The 21698-nt window shown below is 48.1% G+C and overlaps 3 protein-coding genes across 3 annotated transcripts; all 3 read left to right on the top strand.

Moving 5' to 3' along the window:
• Positions 1-737: 737 nt before the first annotated feature.
• LOC128081202 (protein FAM83D-like) lies at positions 738-9193 on the top strand. The gene is made up of 4 exons (XM_052684225.1): positions 738-962; positions 6390-6557; positions 7425-7549; positions 7902-9193. Exons 1-4 carry the CDS (start codon positions 738-740, stop codon positions 8788-8790), a joined length of 1407 nt encoding a protein of 468 aa, XP_052540185.1. The 3' UTR covers positions 8791-9193.
• Positions 9194-9938: 745 nt separating this feature from the next.
• On the top strand, positions 9939-17244 carry LOC128081204 (protein FAM83D-B-like). Its single transcript, XM_052684226.1, has 7 exons — positions 9939-9989; positions 10142-10194; positions 10621-11107; positions 13195-13362; positions 14230-14354; positions 14707-15597; positions 16033-17244. The coding sequence occupies exons 1-6, from the start codon at positions 9939-9941 to the stop codon at positions 15593-15595; spliced, it is 1773 nt and encodes a 590-aa protein (XP_052540186.1). The 3' UTR covers positions 15596-15597; positions 16033-17244.
• A 199-nt stretch (positions 17245-17443) lies between these two features.
• LOC128080938 (protein FAM83D-B-like) lies at positions 17444-21474 on the top strand. Its single transcript, XM_052683756.1, has 4 exons — positions 17444-17912; positions 18633-18800; positions 19206-19330; positions 19525-21474. The coding sequence occupies exons 1-4, from the start codon at positions 17469-17471 to the stop codon at positions 19913-19915; spliced, it is 1128 nt and encodes a 375-aa protein (XP_052539716.1). The 5' UTR covers positions 17444-17468; the 3' UTR covers positions 19916-21474.
• Positions 21475-21698: the final 224 nt, after the last annotated feature.

Genomic DNA, 21698 nt, shown 5'->3' on the forward strand with positions numbered 1-21698 from the left:
GAGAAGAAGAGGAGGAGGAGGTGGAGGAAGATCCAGGCGAGGGGCCCTCCTCAGCACCACCACCATCGCGAAAGGCAAAAGGGAAAACTAAGAGACGTGCAGAAGAGAGTGATGAAGAGGAAGTCTCTATTACTACTCGCCGGCCTCTAAAGATGACTGAAATCCAAGGTTCAAGAAAGGAGTTCACACGGCGCCCGAATGAAACTCTTGTTTCCTGGTTGGTTCGCTGTTGGGACAGTGGGGCCCATAGCTTGTCTCTGGATGGTAATGAAGCTCGCCAACTAGGCGCCATTGCCAGAGATCCAGCTATTGATAGAGGAATTAGTCGATGTTCGGATGAGGCTGCCTCCCTCTAGGAACGAGTGTTAACAGCCGTGAAGGAAAAGTATCCCTTCAAAAATGGCTTGAAGATTGCAATGAAAAAATGGGATACAGTTGAAAAGGGTATCCAGTATTTGAGGGAAATAGGCGTGGTGGAAATGTTGTATGACCCTGACTTTGTTCCTAACGACCCACACCAAAACCGCGACCCTGAAAGAGTGAGGACAACGCCTGAGATATGGCAGAAAATCGTGACAACAGCGCCGGACAAATATGCCTCTACACTGATGTCAGCGTGTGACAGATTCAACGAACAACAGAGAACGCCTTTAGTTTATGAATTAATTGTTACGCTCCAAAACTACGAACAATTGCTGTCCCCAATTCATGCTGCCGTTGCTGCGATATCAAAAATGATGACGGAGCAAGTGTCTCAACTGATTAACCGCGACAAACCTGTAGCAGTATCAGAAACGCTTGATGAAGATCAGGATAATCAAATGAGTCTAATGAAGGAGATGAAGGAGGTGAAGGAGACGGTGAAATTTTTGCGAGCCCACCTAACTAAAGACGAAGAACCTTCCTTCTCACGTGCACCATCAAAGATCTCAGCTGTTAGAAGCAAACGCTCTCCGGCTCAAGTAAGGGGTAGTACACCGCGAATTGCCTTATGGTATTACCTACGTGACCATGGAGAAGACATGGGGAAGTGGCACGGTCAGCCTACTCCTGTACTACGAGCCCGGGTGAAAGAATTACAAAGCAGATCAACCACCAGTGCAGTTGCTCCAGTTACCACAGGTAATGAATAGGGGGGCCCTGCCCTCAGTCAGGAGGGGGAAAGGGATAATAGAGTATATTGGACTGTGTGGATTCGATGGCCTGGCACATCAGAACCACTGAAATATAAGGCACTGGTGGACACTGGTGCACAGTGCACTCTGATGCCCTCTGGTCACCAAGGGACAGAATTAATCCATATTTCTGGAGTGACCGGGGGCTCTCAAGAATTGACTGTGTTGGAGGCTGAGATAAGCCTCACTGGTAAGGACTGGCAAAAACATCCTATTGTGACGGGCCCAGGGGCTCCATGTATACTAGGTATTGATTATCTCAGAAGGGGGCATTTCAAGGACCCTAAGGGGTATCGATGGGCCTTTGGAATAGCTGCTGTGGACACAGACAACATTAAGCAACTGTCTGTTTTGCCTGGCCTGTCAGAAGATCCATCTGTTGTGGGGCTGCTGCGAGTAAAAGAGCAACAGGTACCGATTGCTACAAAAACGGTGCACAGGCGGCAGTACCGCACCAACAGGGATTCTTTGCTCCCCATTCATAAGTTAATTCGTCAACTAGAGAGCCAGGGAGTGATCAGCAAAACTCACTCGCCTTTTAACAGCCCCATATGGCCAGTGCGTAAAGCCAGTGGAGAATGGAGGCTGACGGTGGACTACCGTGGCCTGAATGAAGTCACACCCCCTCTGAGTGCTGCTGTGCCGGACATGTTAGAACTCCAGTATGAACTGGAGTCAAAAGCAGCCAAATGGTATGCCACCATTGACATTGCCAATGCCTTCTTTTCCATTCCTTTGGCCAAAGAATGTAAGCCACAGTTTGCTTTCACCTGGAGGGGTATTCAGTATACCTGGAACCGTTTGCCCCAGGGGTGGAAACACAGCCCGACCATTTGCCATGGGCTGATCCAAACTGTATTGGAACAGGGCAGTGCTCCTGAGCACCTGCAGTACATTGATGACATCATTGTGTGGGGCGATACAGCAGAAGAAGTCTTTACAAAAGGAGAGCGAACGATCCAAATTCTTCTGAGTGCTGGTTTTGCTATTAAGCGAAGCAAAGTGAAAGGACCTGCCCAGGAGATTCAGTTCCTAGGCATAAAGTGGCAAGATGGCCGTCGTCACATCCCGACAGATGTGATCAACAAAATCACTGCCATGTCTCCACCCACTAGCAAAAGAGAGACACAATCTTTTCTGGGTGCAGTGGGCTTTTGGAGAATGCATGTTCCAAACTACAGCCTCATTGTAAGCCCCCTTTATCATGTGACACGAATGAGAAATGAGTTTACATGGGGCCCTGAGCAGCAGCAGGCTTTTGAACAGATTAAACAGGAGACAGCCCGTGCCGTGGCCCTAGGGCCAGTACGGACGGGACAGGGTATAAAGAACATCCTCTATACCGCTGCTGGAGAGAACGGTCCCACTTGGAGTCTGTGGCAAAGAGCCTCGGGAGAGACCCGAGGCCGACCCCTGGGATTCTGGAGTCGGGCGTACAGAGGGTCTGAAGAGCACTACACTCCAACTGAGAAGGAGATCTTAGCTGCATATGAGGGGGTTCGGGCTGCTTCCGAAGTAGTTGGTACTGAAACACAGCTTCTTCTGGCACCTCGACTGCCAGTGCTGAACTGGATGTTTAAAGGAAAGGTTCCCTCCACCCATCATGCTACTGATGCCACTTGGAGTAAGTGGATTGCACTGATTACACAACGAGCACAGATGGGGAACCTCAGCCGTCCAGGAATCCTAGAGGTCATCATGGACTGGCCTGAAGGTAAAAAGTTTGGAACACCACCAGCAGAGGAAGTATGACGTGCTAAAGAAGCCCCACCATACAATGAACTACCAGAGAATGAAAAGAAATATGCCCTGTTCACAGATGGGTCGTGTCGTATTGTGGGAAAGCATCGCAGATGGAAATCTGCTGTGTGGAGCCCCACACAACAAGTTGCAGAAGCCACTGAAGGGAAAGGAGAATCAAGCCAATTTGCAGAGGTAAAGGCTGTCCAACTGGCCTTAGATATTGCTGAACGGGAGAGATGGCCAATGCTCTATCTTTACACTGACTTATGGATGGTGGCAAATGCCTTATGGGGGTGGTTACAGCAGTGGGAGCAAAATAACTGGCAAAGAAGGGGTAAACCTATTTGGGCTGCTGAACTGTGGAAAGACATAGCTGCCCGAACAAAGACTATAGTTGTAAAGGTGCGTCATGTAGATGCTCATGTGCCCAAGAGTCGGGCTACTGAAGAACAGCAAAATAACCATCAGGTAGACCGAGCTGCCAGAATTGAGGTGGCTCAAATAGACCTGGACTGGCAGAACAAGGGTGAATTATTTCTGGCTCGGTGGGCCCATGAGACCTCAGGTCATCAAGGGAGAGATGCAACATACAAATGGGCCAGAGACCGAGGGGTGGACTTAACTATGGATGCCATTGCACAGGTTATTCATAACTGTGAAACATGTGCCATCATCAAACAAGCCAAGAGGATGAAACCTCTGTGGGAGGAAGGGCGATGGCAAAAGTACAAATATGGGGAGGCATGGCAGGTTGATTCTATCACCTTGCCACGATCTCGCAATGGTAAGCATTATGTGCTTACTATGGTGGAGGCAACCACTGGGTGGCTTGAAACATATGCAGTACCCCATGCTACCGCCCGAAACACCATACTGGGTCTCGAGAAACAAGTCCTGTGGCGACATGGCACCCCAGAAAGGATTGAGTCAGATAATAGGACTCATTTCAAAAATTCTCTTGTAAATACTGGGGCCAAAGATCATGGCATCGAGTGGATTTACCATATTCCCTACCATGCACCAGCCTCTGGTAAAATTGAACGATACAATGGATTGTTAAAAACGATGCTAAAAGCACTGGGTGGCGGAACATTTAAGCACTGGGAGAAGCACTTGGCAGAAGCCACCTGGTTAGTCAATACCAGAGGATCTATCAATCGTGATGGTCCTAACCAATCCAGTTCCCTACATACCGTAGAGGGAGATAAAGTCCCTGTTGTACATGTAAAGAACATGTTAGGAAAGGCAGTTTGGGTTCTTCCAGCTTCTGGAAAGGGCAAACCTCTCCGTGGTACAGTTTTTGCCCAGGGACCAGGATCCACTTGGTGGGTAATGCAGAAGAATGGGGATGTTCAATGTGTACCACAAGGAAACTTGATGCCAGGGGAGTGCAGTTACTAATTCTATGTATATGTATATAGCCATGTGTGCATTTTAATCATTTTTTTTGTTTGTTTGTATATATGTATATATATATATATATTCTAAGCATGATGTAACGATGTAGAATAAGGGGTGGAATGTCATGGTTCTATGTTTTTGTTTTTTGTTTTTTGGTTTTTGGTGTTTTTTTTTTATGGTATCAGTATTCCACATCAAAACATCATGTAGTGTACGGGGCATTAAAGTGTCACTGCCCCAATCCCAGTACCTATCCCTGTACATGACAGCAGTCACGGGATCTGGCCCTTCCGGGTGGGGGGGGCGCTCTCTTGCTGCCTTGCAGGGGTGCTGGAGGTGCTTTCCTGGCCGTTCCAAGCTTTTCAGGTTTGAATCGGTCCCGGGAACTCTCTCTCTCTCTCATCTTGTCTGATTTATTAATCTCAATTTCAATTAAATTGTACATATTGTGTTATCTTGTATTCCAATATTATAGTAAAATAAGTTTTCCTCCATAGATTGTTGCCGCTGCTCTTTTCCTCCCTTCCTTCCTTCCCATTTTGTGGGACTGGGGTGGGGGGGGAGGGCAGAGGCCTGCCGCCCCTGTCACGGACATAGATTGATCTGGTCAACTCCGTGACACCTGGGAAGTGCTTTTGTGGGTGAAAAAACAGAGAGACCCCTGGAAATTAATGACTGATGTGCTGCTTGGTCATGTCTGCATCCTTAGGATTAACGTGGGGAGTAGGAAAGCTTCAGATGCTGCTGAGTTCCCTGTCAGCTTGAGGGACTGACCTCTGGTGACCAGCAATTGAAGCTGAGGGGAAGGCATGGAGCTGTGACAGCAGAGATATCAGGGAAAGGCTCTGCCCCAGAATGCAGTGGGCACGGCCCCCAGCTGCTGGAGCTCAGGGAGGGCTGGGACAACGCTTTCAGCCATAGGATTTGGGTTGGGGTGCTGCTGTGTGGAGCTGGGGGTTGGGCGCTGTATTTTTGAGGATCCCATCCAGCTTAGGATGCTCTATGACTGAGGTGGGTGCAGTTGCTGCCTTGTCTGCACATCTGGAAGAGCCCAGTACAGAGAAGAGAGTTTTCTCTATCTGCTGTAACTGTTTTGTTTAGTTTGAATACCGCTTTTCTGTCTTTTTCAGTTGCTAATACTGGGATTAGAGCTCATGTGCTGCTAACTGGGCGGCCGTTTGAAGGCAGCGGTATTTCCAAGGAATTGTGTTCCAATCGTTCTATTTTCAGGGGTTAATTTCTTATTCACCTCATCAACAGTGCCTTAATTTTCTCCATCTTGCTCTGGCACTCAGAGAAGTGGCAGAGTGAGAAGACCAGAGGCACTACAAGAGGAGCACAAGCATAAGCTAACTTCTTCTAGAAATGTAGCCTGCCTTGTGTTCTGTAACTAAGAAATGGCCTGTTTAGAGCCAGCCCTGTAAGGAGCAGGGCTCAGGTGGGAATGCAGAGCTGAGACTGTTCTTGTGGGAAATGCTTCCTGTGAGCACCAGCAGTGCCACACACAGAGCAGCTGTGCTGTGTGCCCGGGCCTCTGTGCAGCAGGGGGTGTGTGCCAGGAGAGCTGAGACGGCAGGTGAGAGCAACAGCTCTTGTTGCACATCTGGTGGGACAGCAGTAAGTCACGAAGCCAAAGCTTTGTGTCTGCACCCACGCAGCTGTGCGTTCCCAGGTTGAAAGGGCTGGGATTCTGGGCAATGCTGTGTGGTGTTGCTCTGAACGGAGAGGCTGTTTACAAATGTAAGAACGTTTTGTCTGTGGCCCACTGAATCTTTCCATCTTTGGGCTTGTCTGTTCAAAAGAACTCTCACGGCGAATTTGCATCTGCTTGTGAGTTTTTTTGTGAAGGTGTTGGATGGAAACCCAGAATGTGCTCTTCCCAGCTCTTAGGAGATGTATCCAGTTGACTGTTGTCTTGGTCATTTGTATAGGGATGGTGCTGCCTTTCTATCAGGTGGCCTGGGGAGAAAACAGAGGATGTTTGTAGATGCTCAGCTGTGCAGGAGGCCTTCTGAGCCACTTCTGTCCTGTGTGAACTAAAGCTGTGGAACTCTTGCTGTCTCTTTACAGGTGATTGCCCTTGTTATGGATTCCTTCACAGATATTGATATCTTCAGTGACCTTCAGAATGCCTACAGCAAGCGCCAGGTCCCTGTCTATATCCTTCTTGACCAGGACTTTCTACCTTATTTCTTGGAAATGTGCAAAAACTTGGGTGTCTGTCCTGAGAAGGAGAGTGTAAGTACTAAAAGTGCTTTTGTTTTTCCTTCTTGTGGTTCTGCTTTGGTTTTGTACATCAGAGACCCCTTTCTGCAAATCCTCAGATTTCCCTAAAAGTCTAAAGCACCCTGTCTGTTTGGACACTGAAATAAGAGGGTGCTGAAGGTTATGGCCCATTGTGATGGTTTCAGTACGGTCTCCACCCAAAGGGGTGAAATTTCTTACAACGTAATCAAAAACCACACAGAAAAGGCACGTTTACCTTCACACTTCCTTCTACCTCACATGTCTGCATGTAGGAATGACAGCCATGCTGTGCAGCTCCCCGGCGTGCTGGGTGGATCCCTGTGATCCCTGCTGGAGAAGTGGCTATTTCCAAGCGTTTAATTTTGCAAGATCTAAGTAACTTTATTCTGTGGCTCGAGGAACTGCTTGCCAAGGCAAATAACTGTAAGGAAAGCAGACAGGAAGCTCAAGGGCGGTGTGGCATTGGGAACATCTTTTATCTTCAGGATTTGGAGGATGTGACCCAGGTAGCTTACTTGATTCCTCTGAATGTAAGCTGACACGACTGTGTTATGTCCTGGCTTATGTTGACCCAAGTGAGTGCTTGTCTGGATGGGAGGCACTCCTAGCTCTGTGGGCAGTCATTAGTTGGTGCTCCCCATTCTCTCCAGATTAACTCTCTACAGCCTTTTATGATCTAACAGAAAGTCAGCACTACAGAACCAGTAAGACTTTAGTTGCAGGTCAATTTGAGGAAGCTTGTTTCATTCCTATGTTCCACAATTAATCTTGTTGCTTTTAAGCAGAATTAATGATCAAAACTTTTTGGACGTAAACTTAAATTTGATGCTAGTTTTTTCCCTTTCTTTCCTGAAACAGTTGATGAGGGTTCGAACTCTCACTGGGAACATCTACTACATGAGATCAGGTGCCAAAATTATTGGGAAAGTCCATGAAAAATTCATGTTGATTGATGGCGTGAGAGTGACAACAGGCTCCTACAGGCGAGTACTGGAATCCATTAGTGTGTAATTATGCTAAAAAAAGCAGGGGGGTGTTCTGCAAGAAGACTGTGTTCAATCTCCTGTTTGCTGTTACTAATAAATATCAAGTGGGCTACCTGAGTGGGACTGACACAGAACAGGAGGCACCTTTGGGAAACTTGTATTGCATGTCTTGGCATTAGCAAAGAACCTGGCTGTGGCTGTGCAGAGATTTTCCTGAAGGAGCGAGTGAACAGTTGATCAGGTCTATGCCTTCCTTACGCACGGCGCTTCTAGGCTGAGTCTTGCTGTCTGTTACTATGTGTTGAAGTGCACTGGAGTTTAATTGTGAATCTTGGTTTGTTTTCAACAGTTTCACGTGGACTGACGGGAAGCTGAACAGCAGTAACTTGCTGCTACTGTCCGGTCAAGTTGTTGAACACTTTGACCTGCAGTTTCGAATTCTTTATGCCCAGTCAAACCCTATCAGTCCTGAGTGCCGATCAAGCTGTAGGAACAGTGGAATATTTGACCACGTGGAGAAAAGAATAGAGTCCTCTAAAGAATACACTGTGGAGAGCAATTTGAGGGCAGAATTTGCCAGGCTGTCTAGTACTCCAAAAAAACTGTTACAAGAACTAGATGTGGCTGAAGACACTCCAGGAGGCAAACCTGGTGACCTGGGACATTCTCACTTCAGTGAAGAGGAGTGGCTCAGCGATCCAGAGGCCATAGTGGGACAGAAGAACGCATCAACTCAAACTGGCTTATGGGAAGAGCAGCCTGCAGTGGCCGTGTGTAATGTTGGCATGCAGACCAATGTTTTAACAGAAGAAGCTGACACGCAAACTTCAACTGCTACAAGAACGACTGGGACTCAGACTTCAGTTTTGCTGAAGGCTGCAGTGATGCAGACAAGGGAAGATGCGTATGTGGAAACCCCTCTGCTTTACAGGAAGTTTTCCAAAGAAGAATCCTTTCTACCTGGAAAGTCTTCATCAAATTCTAGCCTGCGGTCACTATCTTCACCATCATCCCACCTGTCTCGTACGAGCTCCACCAACTCGCTGTCTTCTCTTCGGTCCTTTGAATACCCTAGCATTCACAGGGCAGAGTATTTCCAAAAACTGCACACGGAGAGGCAATTCCACTACTCCACCATCAGATCAAAGCTTAGCCACATGGTGGGTATCTTGTCCCGGAGAAGACATGTTCCTGAAAGCTACATGAACCACTGCAGGGGAAGGTACAACCTGAAGTAGAGGTGAGACATCAGTGCCAGCCTGCACAGCCTCTGAGATGTTTCACTCTTGTCTGAATAAATGCTGCACTGAATGCAGAGCTTGAAAGCTCTGGTCACAAAATGCAATCACTTTACATCTGCTGATTCTTGTATTTCCTTCTAGTACTTTTACTCTTCTTTAATACATGCACACATCACTTTCCAGCACTTTGTTTTCTACCGTGCAATTTAGTCAGTGAGATTTTTCACATGTACTGAAACCACTTGCATGTTTCCCTTATACACATTGGTGGTATAGGTTTATTGTACTTCTGAATATTTGACTTAGAAAGCATTTAAGTTTTGTTTTTAGGATTGCTAACGCTCTGGCTTTAAGTTCTCTAAGCTTGGAGAAATTTGAGTCAGATCTTGCTCAGAATGGTAATATTAACATTTATTTCCCCTTTTTAATAATAAGTTTTATTTCCACTACATGTTCAGAATGAGGGAAAATAACTTCATTCTCATTCCAGTAGAGAAGTAAAATGTGTTTTATCTCTGAAGCTGGGAAAGGTCTGTTGGAACAGCTGTGGGTTCTGATCTAAACTAGGTCTTCAATTTGATTGTCCTCGTATGCCTTTACATGGCCATATGTAAGGTGTGCATGTAACAACGATAACATAACTGTGTTACCAACAGTTTTTTCTCTTAAATCTAAAGGTAGCTTCATGTCAGATGCTAAGAAGAAAATGAACTGTCTCAGCCGGAACTGGGATGTGTGTCTTAGTTCTGGTAGGAGACCTGTAAGTGCCTGCTTGCCTTGGAGTCAGGCTGGAGGTGAGATGATCCCCAAGGACACATGACAAAGGCTCTGCTCAAATAAAGTACAAAAATATTATAGGTTGTTTGCCACGATTATTTTACAAATAATTTTTTCTCTCTTTAAACTGCGCTTTCAGAATTTATTCTGTATTTCCTGCTCTGTCTGTATTTTATCCACTGATAATGGTTTGGGGAACCAGAGAGCCACTAGAGCTTATGAAAATACCTTCAACACTACATGGTTTGTGGGTTAAGTCACTTTGCAGAGACACTGCCTGAATGTCTGCAGCAGGTGCATGTGTGTTTGTGCTTGATGGATCACCTCTCTGAGGTCTGACCTGTGCTGCTTTATACCTGTATACCATTATGTTGGTAACTAACCAGAATGAATTCTACAGTGAAACCAATCTGGATAAGGTATTTCCTCCTTATTTATGGGAGCATCTGTCCAGTAGATGGCACATTTCAGCTGTTAAGTTCATTTCCCTAAGAAGAAATGAATGAGTGGGAAAACAGCCAAAACAGCTGGGCTGCAATGGAAGTGTAGGCAGACACGCTTTATCCTATAGGCTGTGGCACTTCCATCTTTTCAGGCTGCGTTGGTGAAGGCCCGGCTGCTGCTGTAGGCTGTCAGATCATCCACTCCTTTCCCCTGCCCTGGGGGAGCAGTAAGCAGTGCTCAAAGCCTCTCTGACAAGGCTTTGTATTTAAGAGCTGGCGTTGGGCAGCGTTTGAATGCCTGTAAAATGAACTCGAAAACCTTTGCTCTGCGTACTCGTCAACGTTGTTGCACTGTAGGATTGTTTTGGTACTGATAGGGGCGGTACGCTGTTTACAAATAAATTCACTTTGCCGGGAGGCTCTGAAGCTCTGTGAGTCGTCTTTTATTCGCGTGACACCGGGCACCCCGACATCCCGCGTCGCAGCCCGCAGCTCTCGCCGTTCAATTCCCGGTTTGCTCCCAGAGGACGCTGCGGAGGGGGCGGCCGGCGGCGGTGCGAGGGCGCGGGGCCGGGCGGGAGGCGGGGAGCGGCCGCCCGCTATAAAGGCGCCGTAACGGCGCTACCTGCGGCCGCCCGCCCTCCCGCGCCATGGCCGCCAACGCGTCGCAGTGCCTGGAGGAGGGCGCCGGGCAATGGCCGCCGCGCCCGCCCGGGTCGTACAGCGAGGCGCGGCGGCTGGCGCTGGAGGAGCTGGTGGCGGGCGGCCCCGAGGCGCTGCGCGCCTTCCTGCGGCGGGAGCGGCTGCCGCCCTTCCTGTCGGAGCCCGAGGTGCAGGCCATCGCGCGGGGCGCCGTGCCGCCCGCCGCGGCCGACGAGTCGGCGGCCGAGGCGTCCCTGGACGCGTCGTCGCTCACCTACTTCCCCGAGCGCTCGGACGCGGAGCCGCCGGCGCTGGAGCTGGGCTGGCCGGGCTTCGGCAGCGGCGCGTTCCGCGGGCTGACGCGGGTGGAGGCGCACTTCCAGCCGGGCGGCGGGGGCAGCCCGTACGGCTGCAAGGAGGCGGTGCGGCGGCAGATCCGCTCCGCGGATGCGGTGCCCCGTGGGGCCGCTGGCCGGGTTCGAGCCGCTTGAGGGTTCGTGGCTTTGCGAGCCAGGCTCGCTCGTAGGCGCCTCCTCGTGGAAGCTTTTCTTGTGTCCTGCCTCGTCGGAAGGACGCTACGTGCAGAGGTAGCGCCGTGCCCGCGCTCTCCTTTCTTCCCAATCGGCCCGAAGCGCAGCGCAGAGCCGCCCCTGGCCGCGCACCGTGCCGTGGCTGCACGTGGCTCTGGGCCGATGCAGAGCGCGGTCCGAGCGCCCCGCGGAGCGGTGACCGTTCCGTGTGAGCGGTTGCATTAATCGAGCACAGCGCCCGTAGCGGCGGTGCTCGGCAGCAGCTCCTTTCCCACCGCGGTCCCGTCGGCTCCGCTGAAATTGAAAAGCGCGGCTCCCTGCTGGGCGGGGCGGCCCCGGCCCGGCGCTCCCACGTGGCACCGAGGGGAGGCTGTGAGCGACTGAGGGTGGCACGGGCTTTGCTCGGCGGCTGCTGTGCAGGAAGAGCCGCTCCGGTGGTTTCTGGTGATTCATCGAATTGCACAGTCGAACTGCTGTTTTTCCCAAGAGCTGTTCTTTGTTATCTTCTTTACGCCAAGGCAGCAGCCAGGCACGCTGTTCTGCTCGCTGCCAGGTGCTGGCCTGGGAAGTGCTTTTGTGGGTGAAAAAACAGAGAGACCCCTGGAAATTAATGACTGATGTGCTGCTTGGTCATGTCTGCGTCCTTAGGATTAACGTGGGGAGTAGGAAAGCTTCAGATGCTGCTGAGTTCCCTGTCAGCTTGAGGGACTGACCTCTGGTGACCAGCAATTGAAGCTGAGGGGAAGGCATGGAGCTGTGACAGCAGAGATATCAGGGAAAGGCTCTACCCCAGAATGCAGTGGGCACGGCCCCCAGCTGCTGGAGCTCAGGGAGGGCTGGGACAACGCTTTCAGCCATAGGATTTGGGTTGGGGTGCTGCTGTGTGGAGCTGGGGGTTGGGCGCTGTATTTTTGAGGATCCCTTCCAGCTTAGGATGCTCTATGACTGAGGTGGGTGCAGTTGCTGCCTTGTCTGCACATCTGGAAGAGCCCAGTACAGAGAAGAGAGTTTTCTCTATCTGCTGTAACTGTTTTGTTTAGTTTGAATACCGCTTTTCTGTCTTTTTCAGTTGCTAATACTGGGATTAGAGCTCATGTGCTGCTAACTGAGCGGCCGTTTGAAGGCAGCGGTATTTCCAAGGAATTGTGTTCCAATCGTTCTATTTTCAGGGGTTAATTTCTTATTCACCTCATCAACAGTGCCTTAATTTTCTCCATCTTGCTCTGGCACTTAGAGAAGTGGCAGAGTGAGAAGACCAGAGGCACTACAAGAGGAGCACAAGCATAAGCTAACTTCTTCTAGAAATGTAGCCTGCCTTGTGTTCTGTAACTAAGAAATGGCCTGTTTAGAGCCAGCCCTGTAAGGAGCAGGGCTCAGGTGGGAATGCAGAGCTGAGACTGTTCTTGTGGGAAATGCTTCCTGTGAGCACCAGCAGTGCCACACACAGAGCAGCTGTGCTGTGTGCCCGGGCCTCTGTGCAGCAGGGGGTGTGTGCCAGGAGAGCTGAGACGGCAGGGGAGAGCAACAGCTCTTGTTGCACATCTGGTGGGACAGCAGTAAGTCACGAAGCCAAAGCTTTGTGTCTGCACCCACGCAGCTGTGCGTTCCCAGGCTGAAAGGGCTGGGATTCTGGGCAATGCTGTGTGGTGTTGCTCTGAACGGAGAGGCTGTTTACAAATGTAAGAACGTTTTGTCTGTGGCCCACTGAATCTTTCCATCTTTGGGCTTGTCTGTTCAAAAGAACTCTCACGGCGAATTTGCATCTGCTTGTGAGTTTTTTTGTGAAGGTGTTGGATGGAAACCCAGAATGTGCTCTTCCCAGCTCTTAGGAGATGTATTCAGTTGACTGTTGTCTTGGTCATTTGTATAGGGATGGTGCTGCCTTTCTATCAGGTGGCCTGGGGAGAAAACAGAGGATGTTTGTAGATGCTCAGCTGTGCAGGAGGCCTTCTGAGCCACTTCTGTCCTGTGTGAACTAAAGCTGTGGAACTCTTGCTGTCTCTTTACAGGTGATTGCCCTTGTTATGGATTCCTTCACAGATATTGATATCTTCAGTGACCTTCAGAATGCCTACAGCAAGCGCCAGGTCCCTGTCTATATCCTTCTTGACCAGGACTTTCTACCTTATTTCTTGGAAATGTGCAAAAACTTGGGTGTCTGTCCTGAGAAGGAGAGTGTAAGTACTAAAAGTGCTTTTGTTTTTCCTTCTTGTGGTTCTGCTTTGGTTTTGTACATCAGAGACCCCTTTCTGCAAATCCTCAGATTTCCCTAAAAGTCTAAAGCACCCTGTCTGTTTGGACACTGAAATAAGAGGGTGCTGAAGGTTATGGCCCATTGTGATGGTTTCAGTACGGTCTCCACCCAAAGGGGTGAAATTTCTTACAACGTAATCAAAAACCACACAGAAAAGGCACGTTTACCTTCACACTTCCTTCTACCTCACATGTCTGCATGTAGGAATGACAGCCATGCTGTGCAGCTCCCCGGCGTGCTGGGTGGATCCCTGTGATCCCTGCTGGAGAAGTGGCTATTTCCAAGCGTTTAATTTTGCAAGATCTAAGTAACTTTATTCTGTGGCTCGAGGAACTGCTTGCCAAGGCAAATAACTGTAAGGAAAGCAGACAGGAAGCTCAAGGGCGGTGTGGCATTGGGAACATCTTTTATCTTCAGGATTTGGAGGATGTGACCCAGGTAGCTTACTTGATTCCTCTGAATGTAAGCTGACACGACTGTGTTATGTCCTGGCTTATGTTGACCCAAGTGAGTGCTTGTCTGGATGGGAGGCACTCCTAGCTCTGTGGGCAGTCATTAGTTGGTGCTCCCCATTCTCTCCAGATTAACTCTCTACAGCCTTTTATGATCTAACAGAAAGTCAGCACTACAGAACCAGTAAGACTTTAGTTGCAGGTCAATGTGAGGAAGCTTGTTTCATTCCTATGTTCCACAATTAATCTTGTTGCTTTTAAGCAGAATTAATGATCAAAACTTTTTGGACGTAAACTTAAATTTGATGCTAGTTTTTTCCCTTTTTTTCCTGAAACAGTTGATGAGGGTTCGAACTCTCACTGGGAACATCTACTACATGAGATCAGGTGCCAAAATTATTGGGAAAGTCCATGAAAAATTCATGTTGATTGATGGCGTGAGAGTGACAACAGGCTCCTACAGGCGAGTACTGGAATCCATTAGTGTGTAATTATGCTAAAAAAAGCAGGGGGGTGTTCTGCAAGAAGACTGTGTTCAATCTCCTGTTTGCTGTTACTAATAAATATCAAGTGGGCTACCTGAGTGGGACTGACACAGAACAGGAGGCACCTTTGGGAAACTTGTATTGCATGTCTTGGCATTAGCAAAGAACCTGGCTGTGGCTGTGCAGAGATTTTCCTGAAGGAGCGAGTGAACAGTTGATCAGGTCTATGCCTTCCTTACGCACGGCGCTTCTAGGCTGAGTCTTGCTGTCTGTTACTATGTGTTGAAGTGCACTGGAGTTTAATTGTGAATCTTGGTTTGTTTTCAACAGTTTCACGTGGACTGACGGGAAGCTGAACAGCAGTAACTTGCTGCTACTGTCCGGTCAAGTTGTTGAACACTTTGACCTGCAGTTTCGAATTCTTTATGCCCAGTCAAACCCTATCAGTCCTGAGTGCCGATCAAGCTGTAGGAACAGTGGAATATTTGATCACGTGGAGAAAAGAATAGAGTCCTCTAAAGAATACACTGTGGAGAGCAATTTGAGGGCAGAATTTGCCAGGCTGTCCAGTACTCCAAAAAAACTGTTACAAGAACTAGATGTGGCTGAAGACACTCCAGGAGGCAAACCTGGTGACCTGAGACATTCTCACTTCAGTGAAGAGGAGTGGCTCAGCGATCCAGAGGCCATAGTGGGACAGAAGAACGCATCAACTCAAACTGGCTTATGGGAAGAGCAGCCTGCAGTGGCCGTGTGTAATGTTGGCATGCAGACCAATGTTTTAACAGAAGAAGCTGACACTCAAACTTCAACTGCTACAAGAACGACTGGGACTCAGACTTCAGTTTTGCTGAAGGCTGCAGTGATGCAGACAAGGGAAGATGCGTTTGTGGAAACCCCTCTGCTTTACAGGAAGTTTTCCAAAGAAGAATCCTTTCTACCTGGAAAGTCTTCATCAAATTCTAGCCTGCGGTCACTATCTTCACCATCATCCCACCTGTCTCGTACGAGCTCCACCAACTCGCTGTCTTCTCTTCGGTCCTTTGAATACCCTAGCATTCACAGGGCAGAGTATTTCCAAAAACTGCACACGGAGAGGCAATTCCACTACTCCACCATCAGATCAAAGCTTAGCCACATGGTGGGTATCTTGTCCCGGAGAAGACATGTTCCTGAAAGCTACATGAACCACTGCAGGGGAAGGTACAACCTGAAGTAGAGGTGAGACATCAGTGCCAGCCTGCACAGCCTCTGAGATGTTTCACTCTTGTCTGAATAAATGCTGCACTGAATGCAGAGCTTGAAAGCTCTGGTCACAAAATGCAATCACTTTACATCTGCTGATTCTTGTATTTCCTTCTAGTACTTTTACTCTTCTTTAATACATGCACACATCACTTTCCAGCACTTTGTTTTCTACCGTGCAATTTAGTCAGTGAGATTTTTCACATGTACTGAAACCACTTGCATGTTTCCCTTATACACATTGGTGGTATAGGTTTATTGTACTTCTGAATATTTGACTTAGAAAGCATTTAAGTTTTGTTTTTAGGATTGCTAACGCTCTGGCTTTAAGTTCTCTAAGCTTGGAGAAATTTGAGTCAAATCTTGCTCAGAATGGTAATATTAACATTTATTTCCCCTTTTTAATAATAGGTTTTATTTCCACTACATGTTCAGAATGAGGGAAAATAACTTCATTCTCATTCCAGTAGAGAAGTAAAATGTGTTTTATCTCTGAAGCTGGGAAAGGTCTGTTGGAACAGCTGTGGGTTCTGATCTAAACTAGGTCTTCAATTTGATTGTCCTCGTATGCCTTTACATGGCCATATGTAAGGTGTGCATGTAACAACGATAACATAACTGTGTTACCAACAGTTTTTTCTCTTAAATCTAAAGGTAGCTTCATGTCAGATGCTAAGAAGAAAATGAACTGTCTCAGCCGGAACTGGGATGTGTGTCTTAGTTCTGGTAGGAGACCTGTAAGTGCCTGCTTGCCTTGGAGTCGGGCTGGAGGTGAGATGATCCCCAAGGACACATGACAAAGGCTCTGCTCAAATAAAGTACAAAAATATTATAGGTTGTTTGCCACGATTATTTTACAAATAATTTTTTCTCTCTTTAAACTGCGCTTTCAGAATTTATTCTGTATTTCCTGCTCTGTCTGTATTTTATCCACTGATAATGGTTTGGGGAATCAAAGAGCCACTAGAGCTTATGAAAATACCTTCAACACTACATGGTTTGTGGGTTAAGTCACTTTGCAGAGACACTGCCTGAATGTCTGCAGCAGGTGCATGTGTGTTTGTGCTTGATGGATCACCTCTCTGAGGTCTGACCTGTGCTGCTTTATACCTGTATACCATTATGTTGGTAACTAACCAGAATGAATTCTACAGTGAAACCAATCTGGATAAGGTATTTCCTCCTTATTTATGGGAGCATCTGTCCAGTAGATGGCACATTTCAGCTGTTAAGTTCATTTCCCTAAGAAGAAATGAATGAGTGGGAAAACAGCCAAAACAGCTGGGCTGCAATGGAAGTGTAGGCAGACACGCTTTATCCTATAGGCTGTGGCACTTCCATCTTTTCAGGCTGCGTTGGTGAAGGCCCGGCTGCTGCTGTAGGCTGTCAGATCATCCACTCCTTTCCCCTGCCCTGGGGGAGCAGTAAGCAGTGCTCAAAGCCTCTCTGACAAGGCTTTGTATTTAAGAGCTGGCGTTGGGCAGCGTTTGAATGCCTGTAAAATGAACTCGAAAACCTTTGCTCTGCGTACTCGTCAACGTTGTTGCACTGTAGGATTGTTTTGGTACTGATAGGGGCGGTACGCTGTTTACAAATAAATTCACTTTGCCGGGAGGCTCTGAAGCTCTGTGAGTCGTCTTTTATTCGCGTGACACCGGGCACCCCGACATCCCGCGTCGCAGCCCGCAGCTCTCGCCGTTCAATTCCCGGTTTGCTCCCAGAGGACGCTGCGGAGGGGGCGGCCGGCGGCGGTGCGAGGGCGCGGGGCCGGGCGGGAGGCGGGGAGCGGCCGCCCGCTATAAAGGCGCCGTAACGGCGCTACCTGCGGCCGCCCGCCCTCCCGCGCCATGGCCGCCAACGCGTCGCAGTGCCTGGAGGAGGGCGCCGGGCAATGGCCGCCGCGCCCGCCCGGGTCGTACAGCGAGGCGCGGCGGCTGGCGCTGGAGGAGCTGGTGGCGGGCGGCCCCGAGGCGCTGCGCGCCTTCCTGCGGCGGGAGCGGCTGCCGCCCTTCCTGTCGGAGCCCGAGGTGCAGGCCATCGCGCGGGGCGCCGTGCCGCCCGCCGCGGCCGACGAGTCGGCGGCCGAGGCGTCCCTGGACGCGTCGTCGCTCACCTACTTCCCCGAGCGCTCGGACGCGGAGCCGCCGGCGCTGGAGCTGGGCTGGCCGGGCTTCGGCAGCGGCGCGTTCCGCGGGCTGACGCGGGTGGAGGCGCACTTCCAGCCGGGCGGCGGGGACAGCCCGTACGGCTGCAAGGAGGCGGTGCGGCGGCAGATCCGCTCCGCGCGGCAGGTGGGTGCCCCGTGGGGCCGTGCGTCCTCTGTGCCCGCCGCAGCCTCCCGAGTGTTGCAGGGGCGGGGGGAAGGCAGAGGCGCTCAGGTTTGTGTCGCCGTGCCCTGAAGGCGAGGCTGTGTGATAAAGAGCGCTGCTTCTTGCTGTCGATAAACGGTGCTCTCGGCGATAGGCTTGCAGGTGCGTTGCTTGCGACCAGTGCACCCAGCCGTCCGTGTCCGGGCAGTGAGCTTCGTAGTGCTCCACTGAAATAGTGAAAGAAAATCCCACAACGGGATGATAGAAAATCCTAAGCGCTGTTATCTGCTATAAATAAAACAAGCAGCACTAAAATAGGGACAAACAACAGTGGGTTCTGTGCATAAGTTCAGGGGAAATTAACAACACAGGGATGTGAAAAAGTGATGATAGCAGCAAGTGATGTGTGTTGGTGAGCTGTGGGCTGTAATCATCTGTATCAATATGCAATTCTCATCTCAGATCTTTAGTCCATTCACAGTTATTGTTCCCTTCACTTTCTTACACGTCTTTTAAATGTTCCGTTCGTTCTCTGAAGAACAGAAGGATGTATTGCAGAGGACTGTACCATGTGCAGTGACCAGGAGGGAATAAAAGGGCTGTGGGGGGTGGGGAAATATTTAAATTGAAAGTCAAATTCCTCCCATCTCCCCTGGGATACTGTGGAAACAACCTAAAAATTTCTTCTGAACCTTGTTGCAGATGATTGCCCTGGTCATGGATTCCTTCACAGATACTGATATCTTCACGGACCTCTTGGAAGCTTGTAGCCAGCGGCAAGTCAAAGCATATATCCTTCTGGATCAGTCTTCATTTTCCCACTTTCTGAAAATGTGCAGGGATCTAGGAGTTGATCTGGAGCAGGAGAAGGTAAGCCTTGTAATGCTTCTAGGGACAAAAGTACTGCTCAAGAAAATGAAGGGGGAATGTCCAGTATGTAAAAGGGCATGTGGAATTGCTCGGGCTTGCTGAGACTGCGAAGGCTGATGGGAGGCACGTTCCCAGGATTCTCTGGAGTTCGAGTCCCTCTGAGATTAGACAGCAGTTTTAACAGCTGCACTCTGCACCATCAGTGTATAGCTCTGCCCCTTTGTGAGTTTTGTCTCTGTGGGCTAAGCCAATTCAAAACTGTTTCTAGATGGTGAATCCTGTGCCACTGTACAGTAAACTTTGCTAGTTCATCAGTGATCTTTACTGTCATGTGTTGCTTCTTTAAATGTGTTACAATCATATAACTTTGAAATTCATTTATTGCCTTCTGTATCTTTTTAACAGTTGATGAGAGTTCGAAATATCACTGGGAACACATACTACACAAGGTCAGGTGCCAAAATTGTTGGAAAAGTCCGTGAAAAGTTCATGCTAATTGATGGCATTAGAGTGACAACAGGTTCCTATAGGTAAGTGTCGAGTTTTTCTCTTTATATGATTTCTTTAAACAGGAAACAGTAACATTTTAAAACCATTTTCCTTACTAGCACATTGCTTGTAATGTTTGGCCTCAAAATAAGGCACACTACCATGAGAATTTTCAGTTAGTGCTTGGATATCTGTTATTACTTTGAATTAACTTGGAACTTTCTCCTTTTGCTAGTTTTACATGGATGGATGGGAAGCTGAACAGCAGTAACATTTTGATCCTGTCGGGTCCTGCAGTTGCACACTTTGACCAGGAATTTCGGACTCTTTATGCACATTCAAAGCCTGTCAACCTCAAAGAGTTCTCTGGCAGCGAGAAGAATAAGGTGTTTGATGAGCTGGTCAGGATTACAGTGGCTTCTAGAGACTTAACCAGGGAAAACTTTATGAGAATGGAGTTTTTATATCTTAGAGCATTTGTAGGAAATCTAAAAAGGAAGCGAAACTGGATGCATGCCTCAAGGGAAGCAGTCTATGTGTCAAGTAATGCAATGCATGTTTCTCCACCACTGACTAAGAGGAATGGCTCTCTAGTTATGAGGCCACACTGGATCATAGAGAGATGAATTGCACGTTCACTCAGAGCGAGATGCAAAACCTCAGAAGCCATGTCCTGTGGTCCATGTCCTGTACTGCCTTACAGTGTGTCTGTGCAAGCAGCTGGGAAGGCAACCTCAAGCTGAGAGAAAGAAATACTGGAATTGTGAGTTCAGTCGAACACCTCTGCCATGTCATTCAGCAGACACAATTATGGTATTGTCTTACGCGCAGAAGTGCTCTTGAATAACAAAACAAAACTCTTTAATACCTGAGAAGCCATTACTGATTTCTGGTGTTCTGTCAGTTTCTCATTTTTCAACCTATTTTTGATTATTTTAACATAACGGGTTGGTGACGTCTTAGTTCAGTAGCTCAAATCTCATTTTCTATATGTAGATTCCTTAAAAAATACATTCCTTAAGATTCTAAAGATGGATAGCAGGACTGCTGCATGGCTCTGAAGTCAGTCAAAGCTTAGTCTTGTGTTCCACAAACAGTTCTATGATGCAGAACTGGATGGGAGTAGCTGTAAGCTAGAAACTAGGTCAGTACCTGGCTTCTAGTGCTGTTTACATGAATCTGAGCAGCTAGGCAGAACAATTTAATGTATCAGATTAACGTTTTTGCCATGACTTAATTTCAAATAATCTTTTCAAATAATCACTAAAAAAGTGATAATTCTTATCACTTGGATTGTGACCATCACAATAAACACATTCTAAATGCCTGCAGTCAAGGGGCTATATGAATAACAACCTACTAATATTAGTAGCAAAGCCAAAAAAGACTTTTTTTTTTCCTGCATTATGTTTTACGGTTGCTACCACTGCCTGATCTTATAGGAAAAGCTGAGTAGATCTGAAATCTGTGAAGATGCTTCTAATTTAAAAAGCTTCCACCTGACAGGCAGCCTCATGGTAGTGAGAAATAGAGCCATTTCTTGTAGATGTTCTTAAGACTCTGCTGCAGCAGAAATCTTAGCAGTATGTGTGCTTGTGGATTCTGGGCCTCCAAGGGAAATCTGTATACTTAGCTGGGGAAGTTCATGTGGATCTGTGCTATCCGCCAGTGGGAGAATATCAAAGTGGACATGTGGATCTTACAGAAGTGGTATTTCCTGCCAGTGCATTGTGCCACCGTGTCCTTTTTCTTCTCTGCTTACAAACATGCTAGTGTAATAGTTTTCATTCCGTATTTGTAAATGTTCAATAGTTTATATAGTTTAATAGCGTTAACTTTTATCCTGATGATAGCAAATTTAAATATGTATTTTTATTCTTATTTTGGACATCTTCCATTAATACCCTTAAGAAGGCAGTTTTGTACTCTATGCAGAATGCTGTTTGTGTGACCGTACTCTCACAGTGATGATCCCCCGTGTGTCTGTTATCACAATTACAGGTTTTTAACTTTGTTGTTCATCTCCTGATGTTAACAGGACTCCATTTCCGTGTCCCAGCAGCAGGATTTTCTTCTCAGCAGCACCTGATACAGTGATGGTGCTGCGATAAGAGTAGAGCTTATTTTTGATAGGACGGGTGTCGTTTAACAAGGACATTGAAATAAATTTTTGTAGCGTGTCTAATTATGACTGAATAACGTTCTTATTGGGTGGTTATGCAGACACTCAGCGAGTGCCTGTGGAGTTACAGCATTACGACGTATGCTGCCGTAGCCACCACAACACTGCTAGCGCGGTGGCAGCCGTCACGGTGGGTGAGGAAGCAATTAGCTTTGCTAATTAACGACAGACGTTTCGGGGTGAGAGCCTGGCCGCAGTTAAACCCCAGGCCCCGCCCCATTCACTTT

This window comes from Tympanuchus pallidicinctus, unplaced genomic scaffold, assembly GCF_026119805.1.
Source record: "Tympanuchus pallidicinctus isolate F22 unplaced genomic scaffold, pur_lepc_1.0 scaffold20, whole genome shotgun sequence".
Classification (NCBI taxonomy): domain Eukaryota; kingdom Metazoa; phylum Chordata; class Aves; order Galliformes; family Phasianidae; genus Tympanuchus; species Tympanuchus pallidicinctus.

Bases quoted from the DNA above. Each gene is read 5' to 3' on its own strand.
- LOC128081202 (XM_052684225.1), top strand. From the start codon at position 738: ATGACGGAGCAAGTGTCTCAACTGATTAACCGCGACAAACCTGTAGCA. The intron at 963-6,389 runs GTAAGGGGTAGT...GTCTCTTTACAG, and splicing joins GCAAACGCTCTCCGGCTCAA to GTGATTGCCCTTGTTATGGA. The intron at 6,558-7,424 runs GTAAGTACTAAA...TTCCTGAAACAG, and splicing joins TCTGTCCTGAGAAGGAGAGT to TTGATGAGGGTTCGAACTCT.
- LOC128080938 (XM_052683756.1), top strand. From the start codon at position 17,469: ATGGCCGCCAACGCGTCGCAGTGCCTGGAGGAGGGCGCCGGGCAATGG. The intron at 18,801-19,205 runs GTAAGCCTTGTA...TCTTTTTAACAG, and splicing joins TTGATCTGGAGCAGGAGAAG to TTGATGAGAGTTCGAAATAT. The intron at 19,331-19,524 runs GTAAGTGTCGAG...TCCTTTTGCTAG, and splicing joins GTGACAACAGGTTCCTATAG to TTTTACATGGATGGATGGGA.
- LOC128081204 (XM_052684226.1), top strand. From the start codon at position 9,939: ATGTTGGTAACTAACCAGAATGAATTCTACAGTGAAACCAATCTGGAT. The intron at 10,195-10,620 runs GTAGGCTGTCAG...CCCGCTATAAAG, and splicing joins GTGAAGGCCCGGCTGCTGCT to GCGCCGTAACGGCGCTACCT. The intron at 13,363-14,229 runs GTAAGTACTAAA...TTCCTGAAACAG, and splicing joins TCTGTCCTGAGAAGGAGAGT to TTGATGAGGGTTCGAACTCT.